Source organism: Nyctibius grandis, chromosome 23 (genome assembly GCF_013368605.1).
Source record: "Nyctibius grandis isolate bNycGra1 chromosome 23, bNycGra1.pri, whole genome shotgun sequence".
Classification (NCBI taxonomy): Eukaryota; Metazoa; Chordata; class Aves; order Nyctibiiformes; family Nyctibiidae; genus Nyctibius; species Nyctibius grandis.
Genome location: NC_090680.1, coordinates 6,255,529 through 6,276,759, shown reverse-complemented (window position 1 = coordinate 6,276,759; position 21,231 = coordinate 6,255,529). Strand labels below are relative to the sequence as shown.

Here is a 21,231-nt window from a genome sequence, read left to right as displayed (position 1 = left end):
GGAAGTTGGTCCACTGATAGCAATATTTTCTGGGACGTCAGGATTGACTGCTTGGAACACGTGTAAAGGGCAGAATTGCTTCTGTTTCTGGCCTTTTCTTAGGCACTAATGCTGTATCCATCATTGAAATACTTTCACCTGTTCTGTCCGTTCCGTGTGGTACTCCTGTTTACCACAGGTGTACATGTTTGGAGAGCTGGTCTAGTACTACTTCTTAATGCTTCTGTCAAGCCTTCCGTGCCTGTTATATGAAAAACATGCAAGTGTGCCATGGTTTGCTAATCTTGTTTCTTCTTCAGTGTACAGAATCACAGAATGTTCGGGATTGGAAGGGACCTCGAAAGATCATCTAGTCCAATCCCCCTGCCGGGGCAGGATTGCCTAGACCATATCACACAGGAACGCGTCCAGGCGGGTTTTGAATGTCTCCAGAGAAGGAGACTCCACACCCTCTCTGGGCAGCCTGTGCCAGTGTTCGGTCACCCTCACCGTAAAGAAGTTTTTCCTCATATTTATGTGGAACCTTCTGTGTTCCAGCTTGCACCCGTTGCCCCTTGTCCTGTCAATGGATGTCACTGAGAAGAGCCTGGCTCCATCCTCATGACACTTGCCCTTTACATATTTATAAACATTAATGAGGTCACCCCTCAGTCTCCTCTTCTCCAAGCTAAAGAGACCCAGCTCCCTCAGCCTCTCCTCATAAGGGAGATGTTCCACCCCCTTCATCATCTTCGTGGCTCTGCGCTGGACTCTCTCTAGCAGTTCCCTGTCCTTCTTGAACTGAGGGGCCCAGAACTGGACACAATACTCCAGATGCGGCCTCACCAGGGCAGAGTAGAGGGGGAGGAGAACCTCTCTCGACCTGCTGACCACACCCCTTGTGATGTATTTTGTAGGCTGAACTGATGGCTAGGAGCTCAGATGAAATTTGAATATTATGTGTGAATCCATTCTGCTGAGTTCTCCTTTAGGAATGTAAGTGTTTCTGTTCATTGTTTTGCAGCGGACCTAAGCCATGGCAGTTTTTCTGCTGCATTGGAAAAAGCCACGTGCCTTGTTTGGGGAGAATCATTTTGTGATGTAAGCTTCTGAACTCATTTAACTTACAGTGAAGGTTTACAGGAAGATTTAAGAAGAGTTTTAACCAAACAGTGTAAAAAAAGATGGGGAGGTGGTTGTGCTCTGGAACATATCATGTATGCATCATAAATTTGTAATGAGATACAATACATAATATTTTGAGTATTTGTGTGCGATGTACTGACAATTATCTGAAATGAGAGGGCTAGGAGGAGCTGGGAAATAGCAGGGAAGACAATGAATCAAGTCTTACCTGAAGTTAGCAGGCAATATTATGGCTTAAATCAAATTCTACCGTACATGCAAAAAAAATACAAAACACACATAACGAACAAAAATATACTGCAAGCAATGATAAAAATAATCAATTATTTACTGTTTTTGCAATGTTAAAATATTTTATCAAGGCCAGTTGCAGTCAGAAGTAATGTGAGTTATTTTGGAAATGGAAATACATAAAGATGCATTTTTACAAGTGCAAGACTAAATATTTTACATAACTGTATTTCAATGAGAAGATATACAGTAAGTGCACACTCGATAACACTAAGCAGGCAAAACTTAACATTAGTTCCGTATACTGTTGTATAGTTCATGCACAGATCTCTCCCAAAATAAAGGGGCTGTTCCAAATAATTCTTGCTGGGATGAAAAACAGGATGGGTTGCTGGTAAGGGTGTCAGCATGGATGGGGGTCAGTTATAGACATTACTTACTGTAATTTGTGATTGCCGTGGGAGAGGAGTGGCTGTTGGTGTGATAGTAATACTGCTGGTGATTTTACTGGTGGGCTTACTGGGTAGGCCATTAGCTAGTGCTGGAGTTCTGTTGTCTTGCACCAGATTACAAGGGCTGATGGGCTTGGAACTGGTGAGAGCTTGGACATAAGGACTTCCTAAATGGATGTGGATTTTGTTATCCTCAGTAGTTATGACACTTGATCCTGTACTGTTAGATCTCTGGAACTGCCATGACTGCCTGTCTGGGGATACTCTAAAAATGGCATGCTTGGCTCCCATTTCCAAAGGCTCCGAGGAGAGCATCTGTTCCTGAGAACTTGAGCCTGGTAAAGCCAAAGGGGACATTGTTCTTTCAGGAGTTAAAGAACCACATGATTCAGGAGTTTGAGATCTTGCAAAAGTAGCCATAGTAATAGGAGAAATTACTTGCTCTGGGCTCATGTAACCTTCTGCTGCTTTTGATTTCACAGACGTTAAGGAGGCGTTTTGAATAATGGTTATTCTTTGCTTTGGAGTGCCACAGTTGGGTATAACTGCCGTGCTTGTGTAGGAGTGAGGACTTTCAGTGGTAGGACTAGTTATTTCAAGTGTTGCCGTGTTTTGTCCGTGGTCTGGAGTTACTTTTATGTGAAGAGGTTGGCCAGGCGTATGGCTTAGCACTAGGTCTCCAGTCTGCGCGCAGTTCCCATTTTGCTTTGTATGAATCTTCCCGTTTTGAGGATGGCTCTCTTTGGACTTCATCCAAGGGATCCATAATTTTTTGTTCACAGCATTTGCAATGGATGGGTTGCTTTTGAAAGACACTGTTTGTTCCTCCTCATTGTTGTCTTTGTCCTCATTATCGCTGTCTTCATACAGCTGCCCGTTTATAACTGTTCGCTCTAAAGGCATGAGGGTTTTGTAATCGGGTGGTTCGTTGTCTGCTGGATCTGTCTGGACTTCTTTAGAAAAAAGTTGCAAATCGGAAATTCTCCTTCCATTGAGACCGGGCCTGAAGTTCTTGCTGAAGCGTCTATACCTCTCCAATTCTTTTGTGAGGTTTTCCATTTCTCTTGCTAACTCCCTGTTCTTGTTTTCTTGCTGGAGGAGTTTCTTCTGTAAGACTGTATGATCACCTCGGAGGTGACAGATTAGGTCTTCTGTTGCCATGTATTCATGAATTTTCTCTTTCAGTGCATCTACTTCTCTGGAAAGATGACTTGATTTAGCTTCCTCTTCTTTGAGCTTCTTAAAAAGACGCTGCTCTTGATTGGACTCTGCCTTTTCTGTTAATTTATACCTAGCCACTTCCATTTTCACAGCCTCCAGCTCCTCTGAGAGCAGCTTGGCTCTGTCCCGTTCATTGACATATCTTCGTTCTAGAGATTCAAATTCATCTTCAGTTTTCATAAGATCATCTTCTATAGCCTTCATTTCTTTCAGCTTCTGCTTAAGCCTCTCAACTTCTTGAGAAAGCTCTTTGATTTTGTTGTTCTCCTGCTGCAAGGATGTGCTGGATTTAGTACTGTCCTTAAGTTTATTTTTAAGAAACTCTTTTTCAACAGCTTCCAGTGACTCAAGTCTTTTTCTTAGAATATTCACTTTGGAAACAAGATCACTTCCTTTCTCCTCTTCTGCTTTGAGCTTGTTTCTCAGTTCATCTCTTTCTTTTGTAACACTGGACACTTTTTCCTCTGCATCAGATTTTGATTTCAGTGCCTTTTTACTTTCCTCAATTAGTTTCTCTGTAACGGACATCACTTTGTTTTGTTCCACCTGAAGCTGAGAAGTCACAGCTTGCAGCTTTTCTTCTGTTTGTTTTATTTTTTCACCCATAGTTTTTCGTTCATCCACAAGCATCACTGTTAGACTTTTCAGCTTTGTTAAATCTTCTTTAAGTGTGAACTCAGTTTTTTCTAACTTACTTTCAATCGCTTCAAGCTCGCCAATTCTAGCTTTTAAGCCATCCAGCTCATGGGACAACTGCTTTGTTAACATTTTTTCTCTTTCTAGGTTGCATTTCAGGGAGTAGCATTCCTGTTTGCTCTTGTTGAAAGCATCTTCTAATTTCTCCAAGTCCATAATTCTTTTATTGAGTTTATCAACTTCCCCTTTAAGGTTCTTGCTCTGTGATGCTTCTTTTTCTAACTTTCTGTTAAGTTCTCTGCACTGGTCTTCCATTTTTATGAGCTCTTCATCTTTCCCTTCCATCTCCAGCAGTCGTTTCCGTAGTTCTTCTACTTCACTCATAAGCGTGGAGTTCCCACGCTCTCCCTTATTTATCTTATCCCTTAGGTCTTGCAGTTCTTCTTCTGCTTTTCGTAAAGATTTATTGGTCTCTTCCAGTTCATCAATTTGTCGGCTTAGGGCAGTTAATTTTAACCGGAGCTGACGATTCTGACTGTCTTCATTGGTTAGTTTGGCCATCATTGCTTCTTGGTCTTGGGAAACCTTACTGCTTTGGGCTTGAAGCTCAGCCTCCAGCCTGCTGGCTCTCTGTTCCTCTTCCTGAACTTTTGCCTCAGCAAAAGCCAGCTTCTCATGTGCTTGTTCTGCAGAAGTGGTTAATTCTTGAATTTTTTGACTTTGTTGGTTCAACTGTTCAGTGAGTCTTTGGTGTTCATCCACCACCATTAAAGCAAAGGATTTCAGTTTAGTCAATTCTTCTTTCAGATTAGCTATTTTCTTGTTGCTTTCCTTCTCTTTTTTTGCCTGATATGCTGTTTCTTGTTCAAGAAGCTTTTTCAATCTGTGGGAGGAAATAATATTGTAGTTTACAAACTACATTTAAAAACACAGCTGAAATATCATGACATCTCTGCCAGATGTACATGAACATCCGCTTGAAACTACAAGCAGACCTCTCCTTGCAGTGCAGCGGCGCCCACAGGCCTTACTTTCCACTCAGAAGTTCTTTTCACAGAATCACAGAATGTCAGGGGTTGGAAGGGACCTCTAAAGATCATCTAGTCCAGTCCCCCTGCCGGAGCAGGATTACCTAGATCATGTCACACAGGAACGCGTCCAGGCGGGTTTTGAATGTCTCCAGAGAAGGAGACTCCACAACCTCTCTGGGCAGCCTGTGCCAGTGTTCGGTCACCCTCACCGTAAAGAAGTTTTTCCTCATATTTATGTTGGACCTCCTGTGTTCCAGCTTGCACCCATTGCCCCTTGTCCTGTCAAGGGATGTCACTGAGAAGAGCCTGGCTCCATCCTCATGACACTTGCCCTTTACACATTTATAAACATTAATGAGGTCACCCCTCAGTCTCTTCTCCAAGCTAAAGAGACCCAGCTCCCTCAGCCTCTCCTCATAAGGGAGATGTTCCACTCCCTTAATCATCTTCGTGGCTCTGCGCTGGACTCTCTCTAGCAGTTCCCTGTCCTTCTTGAACTGAGGGGCCCAGAACTGGACACAATATTCCAGATTTTGTAACGGACACTTCAATATGATCATTTAGACTTACGTTTAGTAATTGTGCATCTTTGATTACATTTACAGCTTTTTGCAGGTATCGGTGCAACAGAACTTTTTGCTATTCTGCACTGGAACAACACTGATGTGGGCTGTTTGCTGAGGCGAGCTTATGTGCGTGCAGGTTTTTCAAGAAATGGGATTGTCATAGTGGTTGAGAAATTAAATCAGTGCAGCCCTCAAGGACAGGTATCATTTACAGCATCATAAACCGCCTGATACCTTTAAGTTACTTATAAACCATACTGATGTTTTATGATTAAACTTTATGGATATTAAAGTATGTGAAGGAAATGTAGCCACACTAGGCAGTTAGTCAGGCTGCCTTATGTCAATTTCTAAGCAGCACGTCAAAGTAAAACTAAACATTGTAGGTAAGTCAATTCTCAGTGAAAATGCAGGCCTGTGACCTTGTATCACACACACACACACAAAATGCAGTCAGCAGATAGACAGGTATTCAGGTTGTGCCTTTTGAACTTAAAAAAGCCCAAACATCTTGCTGCCTCTTAGGCTTGGATTCCATCTATATCCAAAACTTGCCGATATACCTAAGTGCCACTCTGCTTTCCATGATTCTTGAAGGTTTACATAATGGCTTTCCAAGATTAGTTTTACAAGTTTGTATTAGTACTCAGCCTTTACCGAGATGCAAAATACTTAATTTGTGAGAGACTTGGGGTAAGGTTGTGCATTTGTTTATGCAAGATCCTAAGAAAACCCCAAATACCTCAAATAGTTACATTCTTTTGTGGACTTTTCTTTATCAGGGAGATGTTTGTCGTGTTGGTCTGAGGTATGATTAGGTCTGGCCAGCACATTTGTCTCCTTTCAATTAGATTTTTCTCACAGCCAACCTATAACTATATTCTAGTATTAAAGAAAAATCGGAAAAGCCTAGATTGAAGTAATAAGGTATTAGAATTTTTATGTTATATTAGAATATGTATGCCCCCTGGCATTTTCTATTTTTTTTTCCCCCTCTGAAATATGACGATGACTCTCTAGAAGTTGCTGCTGAGACGTAAGATCCCTGTTTCACTTTTGTCTCTGGTCACTATTGTGATGCCCTTGTCCAAGTGGTGAGCCTTTACAGCTTCCCACTGACAAATTCCTGTTGCAGCATCCTTTTATTTCAGGAAGAGCTTAGATAACGGCCTCCTTTGCACAGCTCTTTATTAGCTCTTGACTGACTGGAGGCATATATTTCTGGGCATTTAATAGGCTGCCTCAGCAACATCCCCTTTGGCAGCATTGTAGTGCTGCACGGAGAGAGGAAGTCCCTGCCATTCTACAGCTGTCCATCAGACTTGCTGATTTAATGGTGGTATTGTGTAGAAGTCTGTGACTATGACATTTCTTACACCACCTTCACCATCCCTACTGTTCTTATTTTAGTGCATAAGTTGTACTATATTGAATGTAGTCTGGGCCCCGCACTTCAAGAAAGATGTTGAGGTGTTGGAGCGAGTCCAGAGGAGGGCGACCAAGCTGGGGAAGGGTCTGGAGGGTCTGACCTACGAGGAATGGCGGAGGGAGCTGGGATTGTTTAGCCTGGAGAAGAGGAGGCTCAGAGGTGACCTTAGTGCAGTCTACAACTACCTGAAGGGAGGTTGTAGGGAAGTGGGAGTCGGCCTCTTCTCCCAGGCAACTAGCGCTAGGACAAGAGGACACAGCCTCAAGCTTCGCCAGGGGAGGTTCAGGTTGGACATTAGGAAGAATTTCTTTTCAGAAAGGGTCATTAGCCATTGGAAGGGGCTGCCCAGGGAGGTGGTGGAGTCACCATCTCTGGAGGTGTTTAAGAAAAGACTGGACATGGCACTTAGTGCCATGGTCTAGTTGCCATGGTGGTGTCAGGGCAATGGTTGGACTCGATGATCCCAGAGGGCTCTTCCAACCTGGTTGATTCTGTGATTCTGTGACTATGACATTTCTTACACCACCTTCACCATCCCTGCTGTTTTTATTTTAGTGCATAAGTTGTACTATATTGAATGTAATGAAATGCTTTATATGAAAAATTGACGGAGTGGGACGTAGCAATAAACAGAGTTGACATCAAAGACTTAAAGCAGCCCCAAATTCTTTGCAACAGTCAGTTAACATAAAGGGGAAAACAAACGGGAACATGTGTAAGTGGAGAGGAAGAGGTTTGTGCAGTAAGCTTGAAGGAATGCTGCTGGCTGACAGAACTAATAAATGGGGAGACGACTGCGCCATCTCCAAAGGCAGCTGTTTACTGTGTTGGTGTATAAACTTTTGTCCACTTTTCAGTGCTACTTTCAGTTTGAGTTCTTTTTAGTGCAAAAAAAAAAAAAATAAATCTCTCTTCCCTCCCCACCCTTGTCTCTAAATGCTTTAGTAGTGAAGTTCAATTGATGATTTACCGTTGCCATAGATATAAACCCATAACAGAAGCATAACTAACAATTTCATTTGGAACAAACTCAGTTTTTGTGTGTGCTGACGTTAAGACATCTTACATTAATACTGTTAAAATAGACTTGGGCTTATTAGCATTTGATTTATTTTAGCTTGCTTCACTGTAATTTATTATTGTAAGGCCAATTTAGCTGAGGGGATTAATACCTAAATTAATTAGTGCTTTACCCAACACTTCCATATTAACTAGTTGGTATCTCTGGCCAAATGAAACTGTAATGCCGTAGTGACTGATGCCTCTTAAATTGCTTGAGAAAGAAAACTCTTAGACCAAATAGTAACCAACAATTGTAATTTTCACAGGGATGCTGTATAATTTCTTATGATGCAAATAAGATAACTGTGCATACATAATAAATAAAACCAGCTGACAAATGTTTGAGTGAATAATCCCCGCAGTCCTTCCAGTGAGCATCTGTCTATGTACAATTTGTATTTTTTTCTGTCTTCTCCTCTTTTTTTCCTCTAGAACTTCATTTCTCAAGCTATCTGGAATGCTTAAGACTTGCTGCAGCAAAGCACTTGAGTTCCAGCCCAAACTGAGCTCTTGAGTGAGGCAGTCTAACCCAATCTCTAATCAAGTCTGTGTTGCAAGGGTTATTTGAATGAAAATGCCTACATTATTGGTATCTGAACTGCATCATGGTATAAACTGAGAAGGATTTTCAAGAGATTCTGTTTCTTTGGTCATGCCAAAAGATGCTAGGGTATTTAAAAATGTTTCCTTCATTCAAAAGATAAAATGCATTTTAAAGATTCAAATGGAAATACAAACAAATATTTCTAACTCCTGAAATCTATTTCTTTTTGAAAAAAGACTTCTATAAAATCACTCCGTTGAAGTTAGGTTACGAAGCATAATGCAGAAGCTGGGAGTTAAGGGATTTTTATATATTTCTAAAAAGAAAAAAGGAATGTATTAAGCATGGTATATTTTCTTTATATTGTTTAGTCAAATGAGGTTTTGCACTTGTTTTTGATAACTGTATGCTTATTCATGTGTTCCTATACAGAAATATTCATGTATAAGAAAATATATATATATATAAAAATGCTCTCAACAGTGCTGAATAGATAATGATTTCCTGGACAGAGTTGAGATTAATATTGTAAGAAGTCAGCTGAGAGTCTGTTAATATTTGCAGAAGAATTTTTCTTTGGCTGCTGAATTCCCATTTCATGGTTCAGTAGGTCACAGCAACTGTGTCTGTACACGTGCACTTAGGAATGGAAGAGGACCCTAAAATGTTTGGGGTGTTTTTTTTGTTTTGTTTTGGTTTTTTTGCTTTGGTTGTTTTTTTAAATTCATCACTTGGTTTTGGTCAGCTTTTTTGGGGAACCTGACTTCTGCAGGTCAAGGCTTGATTATTTACATCATTTGAATTAAGGCACTGGAAATTGTTTTTATGAACGTGGATGTTAGGTAGTTAAACAGAGTCAGGGCAGTGTCTTATTACTTTTTCTTCAGAGCTTCTGTTATAAATGACTGCTTTATTGTGTCTTACTATCGTACTTGTTTGCAGTACCTGTTGCCTGCTTTTTTATTTCCTTAAAGAAATTGTATTTGTCGGCTCTCTTCATTGTAATCGCTTTCCTCACTACGCATACTATAGCTTCTTGGTGTTAACACCGTGCATTCAATCGCCTTGTCTTGTTTCCCAGGGTTTTTTCAAGTGCATATGGCTTCAGCTATGTTACATTATAGTTAGCAACATAATGACTCTGTGTTCTCTACAAGATACGGGGACTCCCAAAACAATTAATTGTCGTCTTGGTGTCATATAATATAATTTCGTCTTTAAGTGGATTTTCCCACTTAAACGGGGTTTTCTGTTGTCATGGGGGGACCTGTATTACAGAATCACAGAATCCCAGAATCAACCAGGTTGGAAGAGCCCTCTGGGATCATCGAGTCCAACCGTTGCCCTGACACCACCCTGTCAACTAGACCATGGCACTAAGCGCCATGTCCAGTCTTTTCTTGAACACCTCCAGAGATGGTGACTCCACCACCTCCCTGGGCAGCCCCTTCCAATGGCTAATGACCCTTGCTGAGAAGAAATTCTTCCTAATGTCCAACCTGAACCTCCCCTGGCGAAGCTTGAGGCTGTGTCCTCTTGTCCTATCGCTAGTTGCCCGGGAGAAGAGGCCAACTCCCACTTCACTACAACCTCCCTTCAGGTAGTTGTAGACTGCAATAAGGTCACCTCTGAGCCTCCTCTTCTCCAGGCTAAACAACCCCAGCTCCCTCAGCTGTTCCTCATAGCTCAGACCCTCCAGACCTTTCACCAGCTTGGTCGCCCTCCTCTGGACTCGCTCCAACACCTCAACATCTTACATCGATGTTTAATTTATGTTTTTACAGGATTCTAAGGGGACTGCTTTGCCTTTGAATTTCAGGAAGACTAGAGAAAGCATGGGAGACTAAGATTGCAAGACTCTTAGTTTTAATTTTTTGAGGTTGTTCTAGAATGAATCATTATTCTTAGAATAATACGAATAAAAATGATGATTTTTTTTTTTTCTGTAAGCAGTCTTGTAATGATAGCTTTAGAAAAGAATCACAGAATCACAGAATCAACCAGGTTGGAAGAGCCCTCTGGGATCATCGAGTCCAACCATCGCCCTGACACCCCCCTGTCAACTAGACCATGGCACTAAAAGGCTGCATTCTTTAAGGATGCAAGTGAAATAGGTGTTGGTTTATAAAGCTATACTTATATCATTCCTTCCACCAAAGTATTGAGGAGATTTTAATATACACCTTATTAATGTCTTGATTTTTATCAGATCATTCTGCAGAAATAACTAAGATATTGAATGTCTGGACTTTTTTTTTTGTAAATCATACAGATACATATTTTTATCTAGCTTATGTGCTCTTCACCCTTCGCCAGGTAAAAGATGGGGCTTTCTAGAGGTTCTACAGGTTATAACATGAGGGAGTCTTGCTTCTGAAGTTTTTGGACATGTGCTTGAATTTCCCCCTGTACAATGCAAATAAAAACACTAAGCTGAAAGCTTTTAAGTGTAGATGAAGTCATGCTTCTTCGTCTGAGGCATTCTTCTCAGTTAGCAATAAACCATGGTCTGGCCTTTAATAAGAGAAGAAACATGCTTCATCATTTCTGGTAAATCTTACAAGCTGTTGTAATTTTTGACACCTATGCAGTTAAATATTTCTTTTCAGAAGAAAGCCAGTCTGTCTGTGCCTTCCATGGTTTATGGCAACAAAATTTGGGGTTGTTAAAATGGGTTTCTGGTCTTGGGGTGGCTATGCATTTTTTTTCCTTTGCCTACAGTTCTACCTATTGATGTGTAGTTTTTATGAAGACATGTGTTATAGCTACTTTTATGGCTTTCTTTTTTATCTTTATTGATGCTTCTTTTTTTTCCCCTGTCACAAAGAAAGCCAAAAGCCTTTGAAATTACAGCAGCAACAACATACCATAGCCATTGTGTAATCTGTTGGCTTTATCTGAATCAGTCAGCACTTCCCAACAGAACGTGAACACTCATTTTAAAATTTGTTTTCCAGTATATTATTTACACATGTAGTTTAAATTGTTAGTTTATGCTAAGGATGCAAACCTCCACAAAGGGTGTCTCAACTGCAAGAAACTGTGTGTAAGGAAAATTTCCCAATAAGGAAATGTATTTTATAAAATGAGGACTTGTAATGAGGGGGAGTGTGAGTTCTGGTTGTTACTCCACAAACTACCACAGAGTAATCATTGTTTTATCTGATGCTTAAAATGCTGACTTGCTTTACAAGTCTTAATAGAAGTCATATATGATGAATGGTGTTGCCAGTTCTGGGTTAACTTGGGCAAAATTTCAAATGGATAACCAGATGTTTTTAGCTGTGACGCTGAGTAAACATGCACAGGTAATATATTCTTTTAAAAATTAATTAATCTGGGACAGTAACGTTGTTTGTGACCATGATTTAACAACTACTAAGCTGGTGAAAATTCTTCCTGGTGATATAGGGATATTGGCACTCATAAATGTTATGAAATCCTGTGTAAATTTGGTGACAGTAAATGGCATGAGAAATTTTCCACACATTTATGTTGGTTAATTTAAGATTTAAGACTGGATTAACGTTCACTTCTAGTTGGAGTAATTTTAATTCAGCACTAACATTCAGTTTTGTTTTATCATGAAACTTCAGTTTAAGAAAATAACTTTGTCTTGAATTACATTCTTTCCATATCTAAATGTTCTTGGAAATCACCTCCCAAAACATCAGTCTTGTGTAAAAAGCATTGCTGTGTTCAGTGGCAGTAACTGTTTGACTGTGCAAGGTGATGGTTATTAATTCTGTCTGTCTCTAGTCTTGTAACGGTAGCAACGTCTGTGATCCTGGTAGGAAGGTGCAGGAGTTTTAAGTGGGAGTGAAGAAGTTGCTATCCTGTTAAGTTGGTGACAGGTTTTTGTTTTGTTTCCCTTTTTTTTTTTTTCCCTTGACTGCATATCCTGAAAAACAATTGTAAATGAGCGCTGGCCTGACACGACCACAATATTAATGAGTTTTCCTTGAAGCTCGCCTTAAAAACTCCGGTCCCAGAGTTCAGCCACTAGAAGACACGGCACAATGAGTTGTGAGCTGGGCTCTGATGTGTCACCCTGTTTGAGATGCACTCTTCTTTCTTCTTCCTTCTTTCTGGATTTAACAGCTATTTCAGTTATTCTTTGAAGTCAGTATCTATTACTGTTGGCATTTCCATGGCGTATAATTGTGCATGTAGCGTGACTGTTAATCCTTTTCTGTTCTGAATCTGAATAACTTCACAGGCTCACGGGAATACGACTTGGGTTTTGTTGGTTAGTAGTTTGGGAATTTTTCATATTACCGTAGTGCATGTTCATTCCCCTCCACCCCCACCTCTCTGTCCCTCTCACCCTCTCTCCACATTGCTTGTAAAGTCGGAAATAAAGCAAGTAATTTCAGATGCAACGCCAGAATTTGGAACTCTTCAAATTTACGTCAGCCAGGAAATTATAGTTCTGCAGATGGAAAGCTTTCAGAAGGAAATGGAAAGATGAACCACAAGAGATGTGGTACAGGGGTCAAAGCAACAAGAGTGAGGCAGAACTTCTCAGTTACTAATCCAGGTCCTGGTTTTGTCTTTTCTTCATTTTTAACAAGTAAAATTTTGTGCCTGAACTTCAGATTTATTAAAATGGAAAAGCAGTGTTAACTTACTGTAACAGATCATTTTGAGAATGAATATTAACCCAAAGAGGTTTTAATAGTGTGGCAACTATGAAAAATAAACCAAGACAACTACTGCTTTCCATAATTTGTGATTTTTAAATGACATGATTGCTTTTGATGATTTGATATTTGATATGCATGATATCAAGTTAAACTCATGGAAGAGATCCTCTGTCTTTATGAACCTGAGTTGTGTTTAAATGTATACTTTAAGCATTACTGCTAGAACATTATTGCTTGACCACAGTTATTGAGCTGTTCTTAAAATCACCAGTGTTATAAAACACTCAGTACTACAGAGATGATCAGGACAGTGTTTTTCCATTATTATTTTCTTCCTCCATGGGCAGGTGGATGTGTTATTACCCCAGCCATGGGTGTTTAGTTTATATGAGGCAAGTACTACTTAGTTACCACTGCCGTGCTGTGTTTGCTGTTGATGGAAGCGCAATAGTTGGAGGGCTGAGGTTTTGTCTTGGCTATTTCAGCTGCATCCTTCAAGTGCCTGAGGAGTTTGCAGAAGTTCAGATTCGCTGAATGAGTCAGTTGCTTCAGCTCTGTATAAGTTTGTAACCCTTAAGTCATCTTTTTACACTTTTCAGTTTAATGGTAATACTTGTTTTAGATTAAGAGAACAAGCTGAGTTTTCTTTTAGCAAATTCAATAGATCGATCCTGTCTATAATTTGATTTTTTTTTTTTTAATTTTGTGTATCTGTAACATCAGTGTGTAGGTTCAAGGTGGACTTATGTTTTACGGATGCATTTCTGGGTGGCAGTTGGGAAAATAAGTGCTCTACTGGTATCTGGTTCACACGGGGCAGTGCTAGTGCTGCTGTCTTGACCAGAACTGGGCAAAATTGTGCAAAGCTCCAATTCATACAAACTTTTTTTAACTTCAATTAGTTAATATTTTTGGTATGACAGAAGATGGCACTCAGCCAACAATAACACATCATGTTACTCAGAGGAGACTGGTTAGTCCTAAATGTCATTTTCCCATAACATTTACAGGAACTGGATGTTCTTTAAAACAATTTTAATGCACTTTTTATATAGAAGTAAATGTTTGGGGCCACATTTTTATCCACGAGCAGAATAGCCACTGTGCCTATCTCTGATGCTAATCATGGCCTTATTTGTATATTACCAGTCATCAGCAGTGATAAAATTTAGAACTTTCCATATTGCCACGCAAACTTCCTCTGTTGAACTGAAGGCTTGACCCTTGTTGCTGCCAGTCCTGGATAAGCTGCTCAGTCATCCAGGGGCCACTTGCTTTCAGGCAGGTGGAAGCTGGCTGCAGGCTTTGTTCTCCACATGTTCGATGCACATGACAAGAATTTGTGCTGAAATTGTGATTAGAACCACATACATTAAACACTGTAAGTTAAATAAAGGTACTTTAGTACTGCATGGGACTGTCTGGGAAGACTGAGAGTTCGCTGTCATTTGCAGGAATGGGGCTAGTTAAAAACAATTAGACAAACATTCCTCAGGAATGATGTAGGTGGTGTCACTCCTGTACAGGATGATAAAATTCCGTGACTTCTTGAGGGTCCTGCTCATACCCATAAAAAAATGTATTACATACATACATCCTAAGACAAAAGTAAGCCCGTTTTCTGGTGTGATTACTTCCTGAAGTAGCTCTGTGTACGTGTATAATAAACTCTGAGTGTTTGAAGACTGGGCTTGGGTGGCACCCTGTTCCTTTTTTTGGCAGAAAACGTGGCAGAATTGTTACTGCAAATTTAGCTTGAGATATTTAAATTTTCCTTGATGCAAGGTTGCATGAAGCAGCATAGTTGAGGATTTCCAAATAGGCAGAAGACTTCAATCAGGTTTGCTGATGAAGTTGCAGCTTTTTCTAGTAGCCACGACTGGAAGTAATAAGAGCAGTAATAACACTAATGTCTAACAGAGATTTTACTTCTGAAGCTAAATATTCATCTTTTTCACGTAGACCTGATAATGTGAGAGTGTCCATCTCAGAGGTGACCTTATTGCAGTCTACAACTACCTGAAGGGAGGTTGTAGTGAAGTGGGAGTCGGCCTCTTCTCCCGGGCAACTAGCGATAGGACAAGAGGACACAGCCTCAAGCTTCGCCAGGGGAGGTTCAGGTTGGACATTAGGAAGAATTTCTTCTCAGCAAGGGTCATTAGCCATTGGAAGGGGCTGCCCAGGGAGGTGGTGGAGTCACCATCTCTGGAGGTGTTTAAGAAAAGCCTGGACATGGCACTTAGTGCCATGGTCTACTTGACAGGGTGGTGTCAGGGCAGCAGTTGGACTCGATGATCCCAGAGGTCTTTTCCAACCTGGTTGATTCTGTGATTCTGTGACTTGGCCGGCACTTCATCTGGGAGGACATAGGTGAAAGAGGGGTTGTAGCAATGCATTGCAGCATGGTTAACCAGCTAAAGATGGCTTTGAAGCTATAAGCGATGAAGAATGCTGCTAGTTTCCTGGTTTGCAGTATGTGACTTTCAGAAATTGTATTAAAACTATTTCCAATGGATCACTAATTGCCTCTGGGTGCAGTTCTAGGTGTTGAAGCTCTGTAGTTCTCAGGACTTTGCTACCTGGGAGATAATTCACTTTCTTGCTATCTGTCCTAATCCTGCTAAATGTCTTGCTCTGTCTCCTATATCCGAATATGTTGGGACTTGAAGTGTGGGATATTTGGAAGTTCCATTTTCTCTTGTCTCAGTAGGACCTTGGGCCACACTGGCCTGGGAGTACTTGGTGAATCATCTGAAGTTGCAAAGTCAACGCTTGTTTGTTTGAAGTGTGTTAACCCTTAGCATAGGTGCTCTTGTTCAGGATTTAAGTTTACATGGTTTCTCCAAACTGATCCTCTTCAAAGAGGACTAACACATTGGTTTAGACTACAGGAGAGGAAGCTACAGAGGAGAGCTAAAGATGATAGCCTGAGAAATTTTTTTAATGGTTATAGTTCTAACCAAGGTTTACTTCATAGATTTAATTCACGTATTTAAATAACAATTGAAAAAACAAATAATATTTTAAGTAGCCTCTTCACCTGTGATGAATTGTTTAACTAAAGAATATCTTTTACTCTCAGATCTGTTGATTATGATGTGAAGTTTCCATTCTTCTGCAGCCTTAGTAGCTTGCTGCGTTAAAGATCCAACACCCTGCTTAAGCATAAAAGAAAACTGGGTCCTTTAGTCATGTGTCCACTCAAAGTCTCAAAGTGCCAATAACAGTTTGTATCTAGAATCAGCTTTTTATTTTTTGGTAGCTACTTGCATGTGTGTTTGGCATCTGGAGTAACTGTTACTTGTTTTGGAAAATAAATGTTTCTCTATTTCTTAGGAAAAAAACCCTAAATTGTTAACATGAAAAAGTGGGTTTAACTAGTTCTAGCTATTCTATGACCAATAGTTTCTTAAACTCTTGAAATTGGTCTGAACAGTATTCCTAAAGCCAAGAGAGATAGTTACTTTTTCCATTTTTAGTTGTTTTCCAGTTTTCTTTCTCTGCCTTTCAAAAACTGTCATAGAAGAAAGACTTTTTTAGGGAAGAGGAGGGTGGTGTGCCTGTATGCTTCCCTTGCCCCTTCATAGGAAGACTTTTAGACTCCACGTGTTCCATGTTCTTCAGACAACTGTTAATTGAGTTAAACATTCTCTGCCTCGTTATTGTACCCCAAATTGATTTATAATTCAGTATCGTTTTGTGACTGAAGGGCATTTGGCTACATGCCCTATTTGATCTCTTTTCTTGCCTCATGGCTGATGGGCTGTGATGTTTAGGTTATATTTTCCTATTTTCATATGTCACTCTGGAAATGAAGGAGCTGTAGCATGCTTTCATGTACAGTATGTTTCTGATGAAATACATTTTAGCTTTTATCATTAATTTATAGTGTGGTTTCAAATGCTGAAAATTAAAAAGACACAATTATCTCTAGACAGAACTTACTAGTTGTTTGTTTAACTGCATTAGCCTAGATCTATGAGAGGGTCATTTACAGGTTATGAAATGTTACCTTGTCAAATTCTGACTCACAGAATCACAGAATCAACCAGGTTGGAAGAGCCCTCTGGGATCATCGAGTCCAACCGTTGCCCTGACACCACCCTGTCAACTAGACCATGGCACTAAGTGCCATGTCCAGTCTTGTCTTAAACACCTCCAGAGATGGATTCCCCCCCACCCAGTTAATCCTGATTGAAATAGGAGAAATTTGGTATTTACAAAGCTGGCAGTAGTCACCTAGAGCTTTAAGAAGAGGATGGGAACAAAGCAAGGGCAAGCAGACACTTTCCAAAGCGGCTGCTCCTTTGTATACCAGGTTAATTTTTCTTCCCCCCTCCTTTATAGGGGTTAGCAATAGATGTAAGCTTGAAGATTCTTGTCAGCTGTTGTCTGTTGCTTTCCCAAAAGGGTATCAATGTGTGCACCTCCTGGGGCAAGCCCGAACATTCTCCACTGGCTGGTGTCGTCCCCGTACCACCCTCAGTCTGGTTTATCTATCTTGAATTGACCTGTGTTGAAGCTGTACTTGCTGACTTCACTTCAGAGGCTTTTTATCCCTCTGCTTTGCTTACACACATGCAAGCAAATGCACATACACGTTTATATATTAGATATGTTTTTAGAAACACGTATTTTAGGAGAAGCTTTAAGCTTGCCAAGGTTCATGGTGGCCTTTTCATTGGAGCCAACTCAGTATTTAATTTGGGAATGACACGGGCTGCTAGTGAAAAGACTTTTCTCTTTACATGAAAGAGTCTATGGTACTATTTTGCAAGTTAAGAAAATGTTTCAGCTTTGAGCATTAACAAATTGCATTTTTTTCCCCCACCTTCGGACATCCAAGTTAGTATGGTCAGCGTTGGATTTCAGATATTTAGGTCAGGGGCTGGCTGCCCCAAATGTGGAGCTGTTGTACCCCCAGGTTCAAATGACCAAAATTTAAAGAAGAAATTAGGCTCATATTCACTTTCCTGTTTTCTAGGTAGGGGTCTGAAACAGAATGGCTGTACTCAGGCTGAGAACGTGCTTGACTGGGAGGAGCATTTTGAAGTTGAAAACAAAAACAACTGTGGCCTTCATTAGGTGTCTTCTGAGAAACCTGTGTAGCTGAGTAGAATAGAATCATGTTTGGGAATGTGGTGGGTGACATTAGTTTTGGGTAAGCCAAGCTTAATGGTGATAAAATTTCCTAATTTTCATCAGGATTTGATTTAATGACTGAAAGTTATGCAAATTTTACCAGAGTATTGATTAAATCCATAAAACGTTGATGGAATTCAGTCAGCTTATACTTTCTCTCAGATAGTTTTGTCCATGTGCTGAAATCCAATGTGTAATTAAAATGTGAGTTTTATGAGTGCCTTAGTTTCCATTTTTAAACAGCCAATCTTGTGTGGTTTTTCTCATGGCAGTAGCAACATGCTGCTTCATTTCAGTTTTTTAAATTTTTCCTCTTTGTCTCATGCTCTCATTGCAGTAGTTGCTATGCAAACACTAGATAAGCTTCGTGTCTCCAATAAAAAAGGGCAAAGTTTTAAATCCATTCTCTGCAATGAATTTGAAATAAATTGCTTTGAATATTAGGTTTAAGGCAGGTCTTTAAGAACTCTAACCTGTAATTTCTTTTAAGTGCAATTGTTGTTTTCCTTCCCAGACCTTTGGAAGCCTATAAAGGACAATGAAATCTGGTTGATGGATTGTCTCACATCCCTGAAATGTATGCAAGATTAATGTATTTAGTATTTAGTTTTTTCCATCCACATTTTCAGTCATGTTCACTGGAGCTTTATATACCCTACGTGAAGTACATCTGTAAAGGTTTGCTGAAGCTTGAGCACAAGCAGTTAGGTGGTTGGGGGCTTGGGTTGCTCAGCTTCTATGAGTGTGCAGTGTGAAGCAAAATGGCTCAAGTTCTGCTTATTTACCTCAGCAGCTACTCTCTGGTGGTCATCCATAGGTCCCATCCATAGCTTGAGGCTGAAGTCAAGGAGCTGTGTTACATCATCATGATAAGCACGATGAGCTGTAGCAGAAAGGGTGACTTCTGCAACAGGCAAAAAGTATATGCATTTATCAACTTGAGTGACCAAGGTTATAGGACTTCGAATTGTGTTGAAATGTTGTCTAGCAAGGTTGGTTTGAACCTTCACCCCCAAGCTTTCTATTTTGTTATTAAAGGAGGGTTACACAATGGTGGTGTTGGGTGTTCACTCAGCATTAATCTGTTGCGTGAACATTCACCTCTTCACTGTCATCTCACTTCTGTTGTTCTCGTGAGGAGGCAGTGCTTTGGGAGGTGTTGGTTTTGGACTGTTTCTAACTGGAGGCTACAGACTGCCACAGAAAATCTTCAAATATATTTCCCTTGAATTTGTGAACACTTGAGGAAAGTGAGCTGTAAATGCCTGAGTGTGCTTCAGTGGTCCATTAGTGTTGCTGTTACTGACCTTCCAGAAACAGCCTTGTGCCCTGGACATGCAATCAAAGTGATTTTTGTCTTGTTGACAGAAAACACAGCAAACCTCAAAATCATCATAACATACTGAGAGGTGTTAAGACTCAAGACTTCTGTTACTTCACTTAAATCACAAGACTCTGCACTATATTTAGAATTTTTCAGCAATGCCTCTTACCCTCTTGGAGCTGAGTAATACAGTTTAGTGCATGGTTGAACTAACCAAGCTTTCAACCACTTCAACAAAGCTCAACATAAACCTCAAGGATGCCATGGCAGAATCCATTCAATATGAGAAAAACAAACCTAAGCAATTAAAAATAATTAATTTTTATTGGTAAGGCATAGTTTCTAAGCTCAAATCAACTTGATGACAGGCTAAAGTATTAAGGGGAACTATTAATGAGTCAGAACTAAAATTTTATAGGACAGTTTTTAAAGATATGTCTTCCTACATTGTGAACTCCTTAGGATTCTCTGGCTTAGATATTTTAATGGCTTCTCTGACTTAGATATTTTAATTGCTTCTTTAATGAGCAGTATTCAGGTAATACCACACCCAGGATTTGAGAGAAGCCGGTTGCAGGAGAGGTGCAGAGGAGCAGTGGCTGCTTACTTGCCCATGCCAAACTACACCTGGTAAAGAAGTTTTCCTGAAGAAAAGTGCCAGCCTTTTAAGAACTGCCACAGGTCTGGGAGTAAAACCAGGCTGTTTTTTTTTTATCCCATGACAATGGGAAATGTGATAATTCATCAGAGTATTAGGTACATAATACGAAAGTGCTGTTACTTAACAAAAATCAAGCAATAACTTGATTTTACTCGTACTGATGGGGAAAATAAGTATAAATAATCTTCCTTGGTCTTCTGGGTCAAATCTCTCAAAATTCTCCTGTCAGCAGTTACACAGCGTTTGTCAGTGGAAGGAAGGGAAGTGACAGGCAAAGAACAAAGAGTCAATGCAGTCTGATAGGAAGTTGGCTTTCATTTCTGGAGGATGTACTTGTTCTTAAAATGATTTCTCTTTACGTTGAATGTTGTAAAAAATTACTATAAAAAGAAATTTAAGTGAAGACTGAATTATGTGATAATTCTTTTCCTTTGCTATCTCCTTTTACTGTTAAGTGATGCAAGCTAGCGTTTTAATTGCTTAAAATTAGGTAGTCTCAATACATACTAAGAAATCTGATAAAACAAAGGAGTGTAATGCTGGGGAGGAGGGGGGAGCAACAGTGAGACATTTTAATCATTATACCTCAGTCTAATTATTTTGGACTTTTACCAGTGTAAATAAGAGCAAAATTGGTGCTGTAAGTATTAAGTGAAGAATGTTTTCCCTTTCAGGCTATGGGAAATGGAGTTATTCTGGCTTTTGATAGATGCTATGATTTGTGTTAGATTAGCAGCATTCACAGTGCAGATGGTACTTTGGATATTGCTAAAGCAGTAATTAATGATGAATGTTGCCCTTCTCTGCTGGATTTGGAGGAGCTGAAATAGTCTCTTACCTATGGGTAGGCTTTTTTCTTTTTCTAGTTACTGCCTTTATCAAATATATATATATTTATTCCATGTGTAGCATTTCTGTGAATATTTTTTCTTCTTCATATTGTAGACCTTTAAATTCAGCTTATCCTTTCTACTCACACGTTTTCTGAGGTCTGTTACTTTGGTTCATAACATCTTTTCACAACGTAGCTACCTTTTCTGCTTTATAACTTGACAATGTATTTATTATTAAATCCACTGGGTATAGAATATGTAGGAAACCAAGTAATCAATTATCAGGAAAGAGATCTAAAAATGCGAGGACATAGCTTGCAAGTCTGCA

General features: G+C 39.9%; 2 protein-coding genes across 10 annotated transcripts in view; one reads left to right on the top strand and one right to left on the bottom strand.

Annotated features, from left to right (window-relative positions):
• Positions 1 to 21,231, top strand: part of CMSS1 (cms1 ribosomal small subunit homolog) — a 246,919-nt gene that overhangs the window by 17,586 nt on the left and 208,102 nt on the right. The window lies entirely within an intron of this gene.
• FILIP1L (filamin A interacting protein 1 like) overlaps positions 1 to 21,231 on the bottom strand; it is a 212,370-nt gene that overhangs the window by 15,822 nt on the left and 175,317 nt on the right. For 8 of the 9 annotated variants that reach the window (XM_068417328.1, XM_068417329.1, XM_068417327.1 and 5 more), the window contains one exon: positions 1,797 to 4,548. In XM_068417328.1, the coding sequence (XP_068273429.1) occupies positions 1,797 to 4,548 (2,752 nt within the window). Of the gene's footprint in view, positions 1 to 1,796; positions 4,549 to 18,870; positions 18,990 to 21,231 lie in introns of all 9 variants that reach the window. The other variant, XM_068417334.1, reaches the window with a different exon arrangement.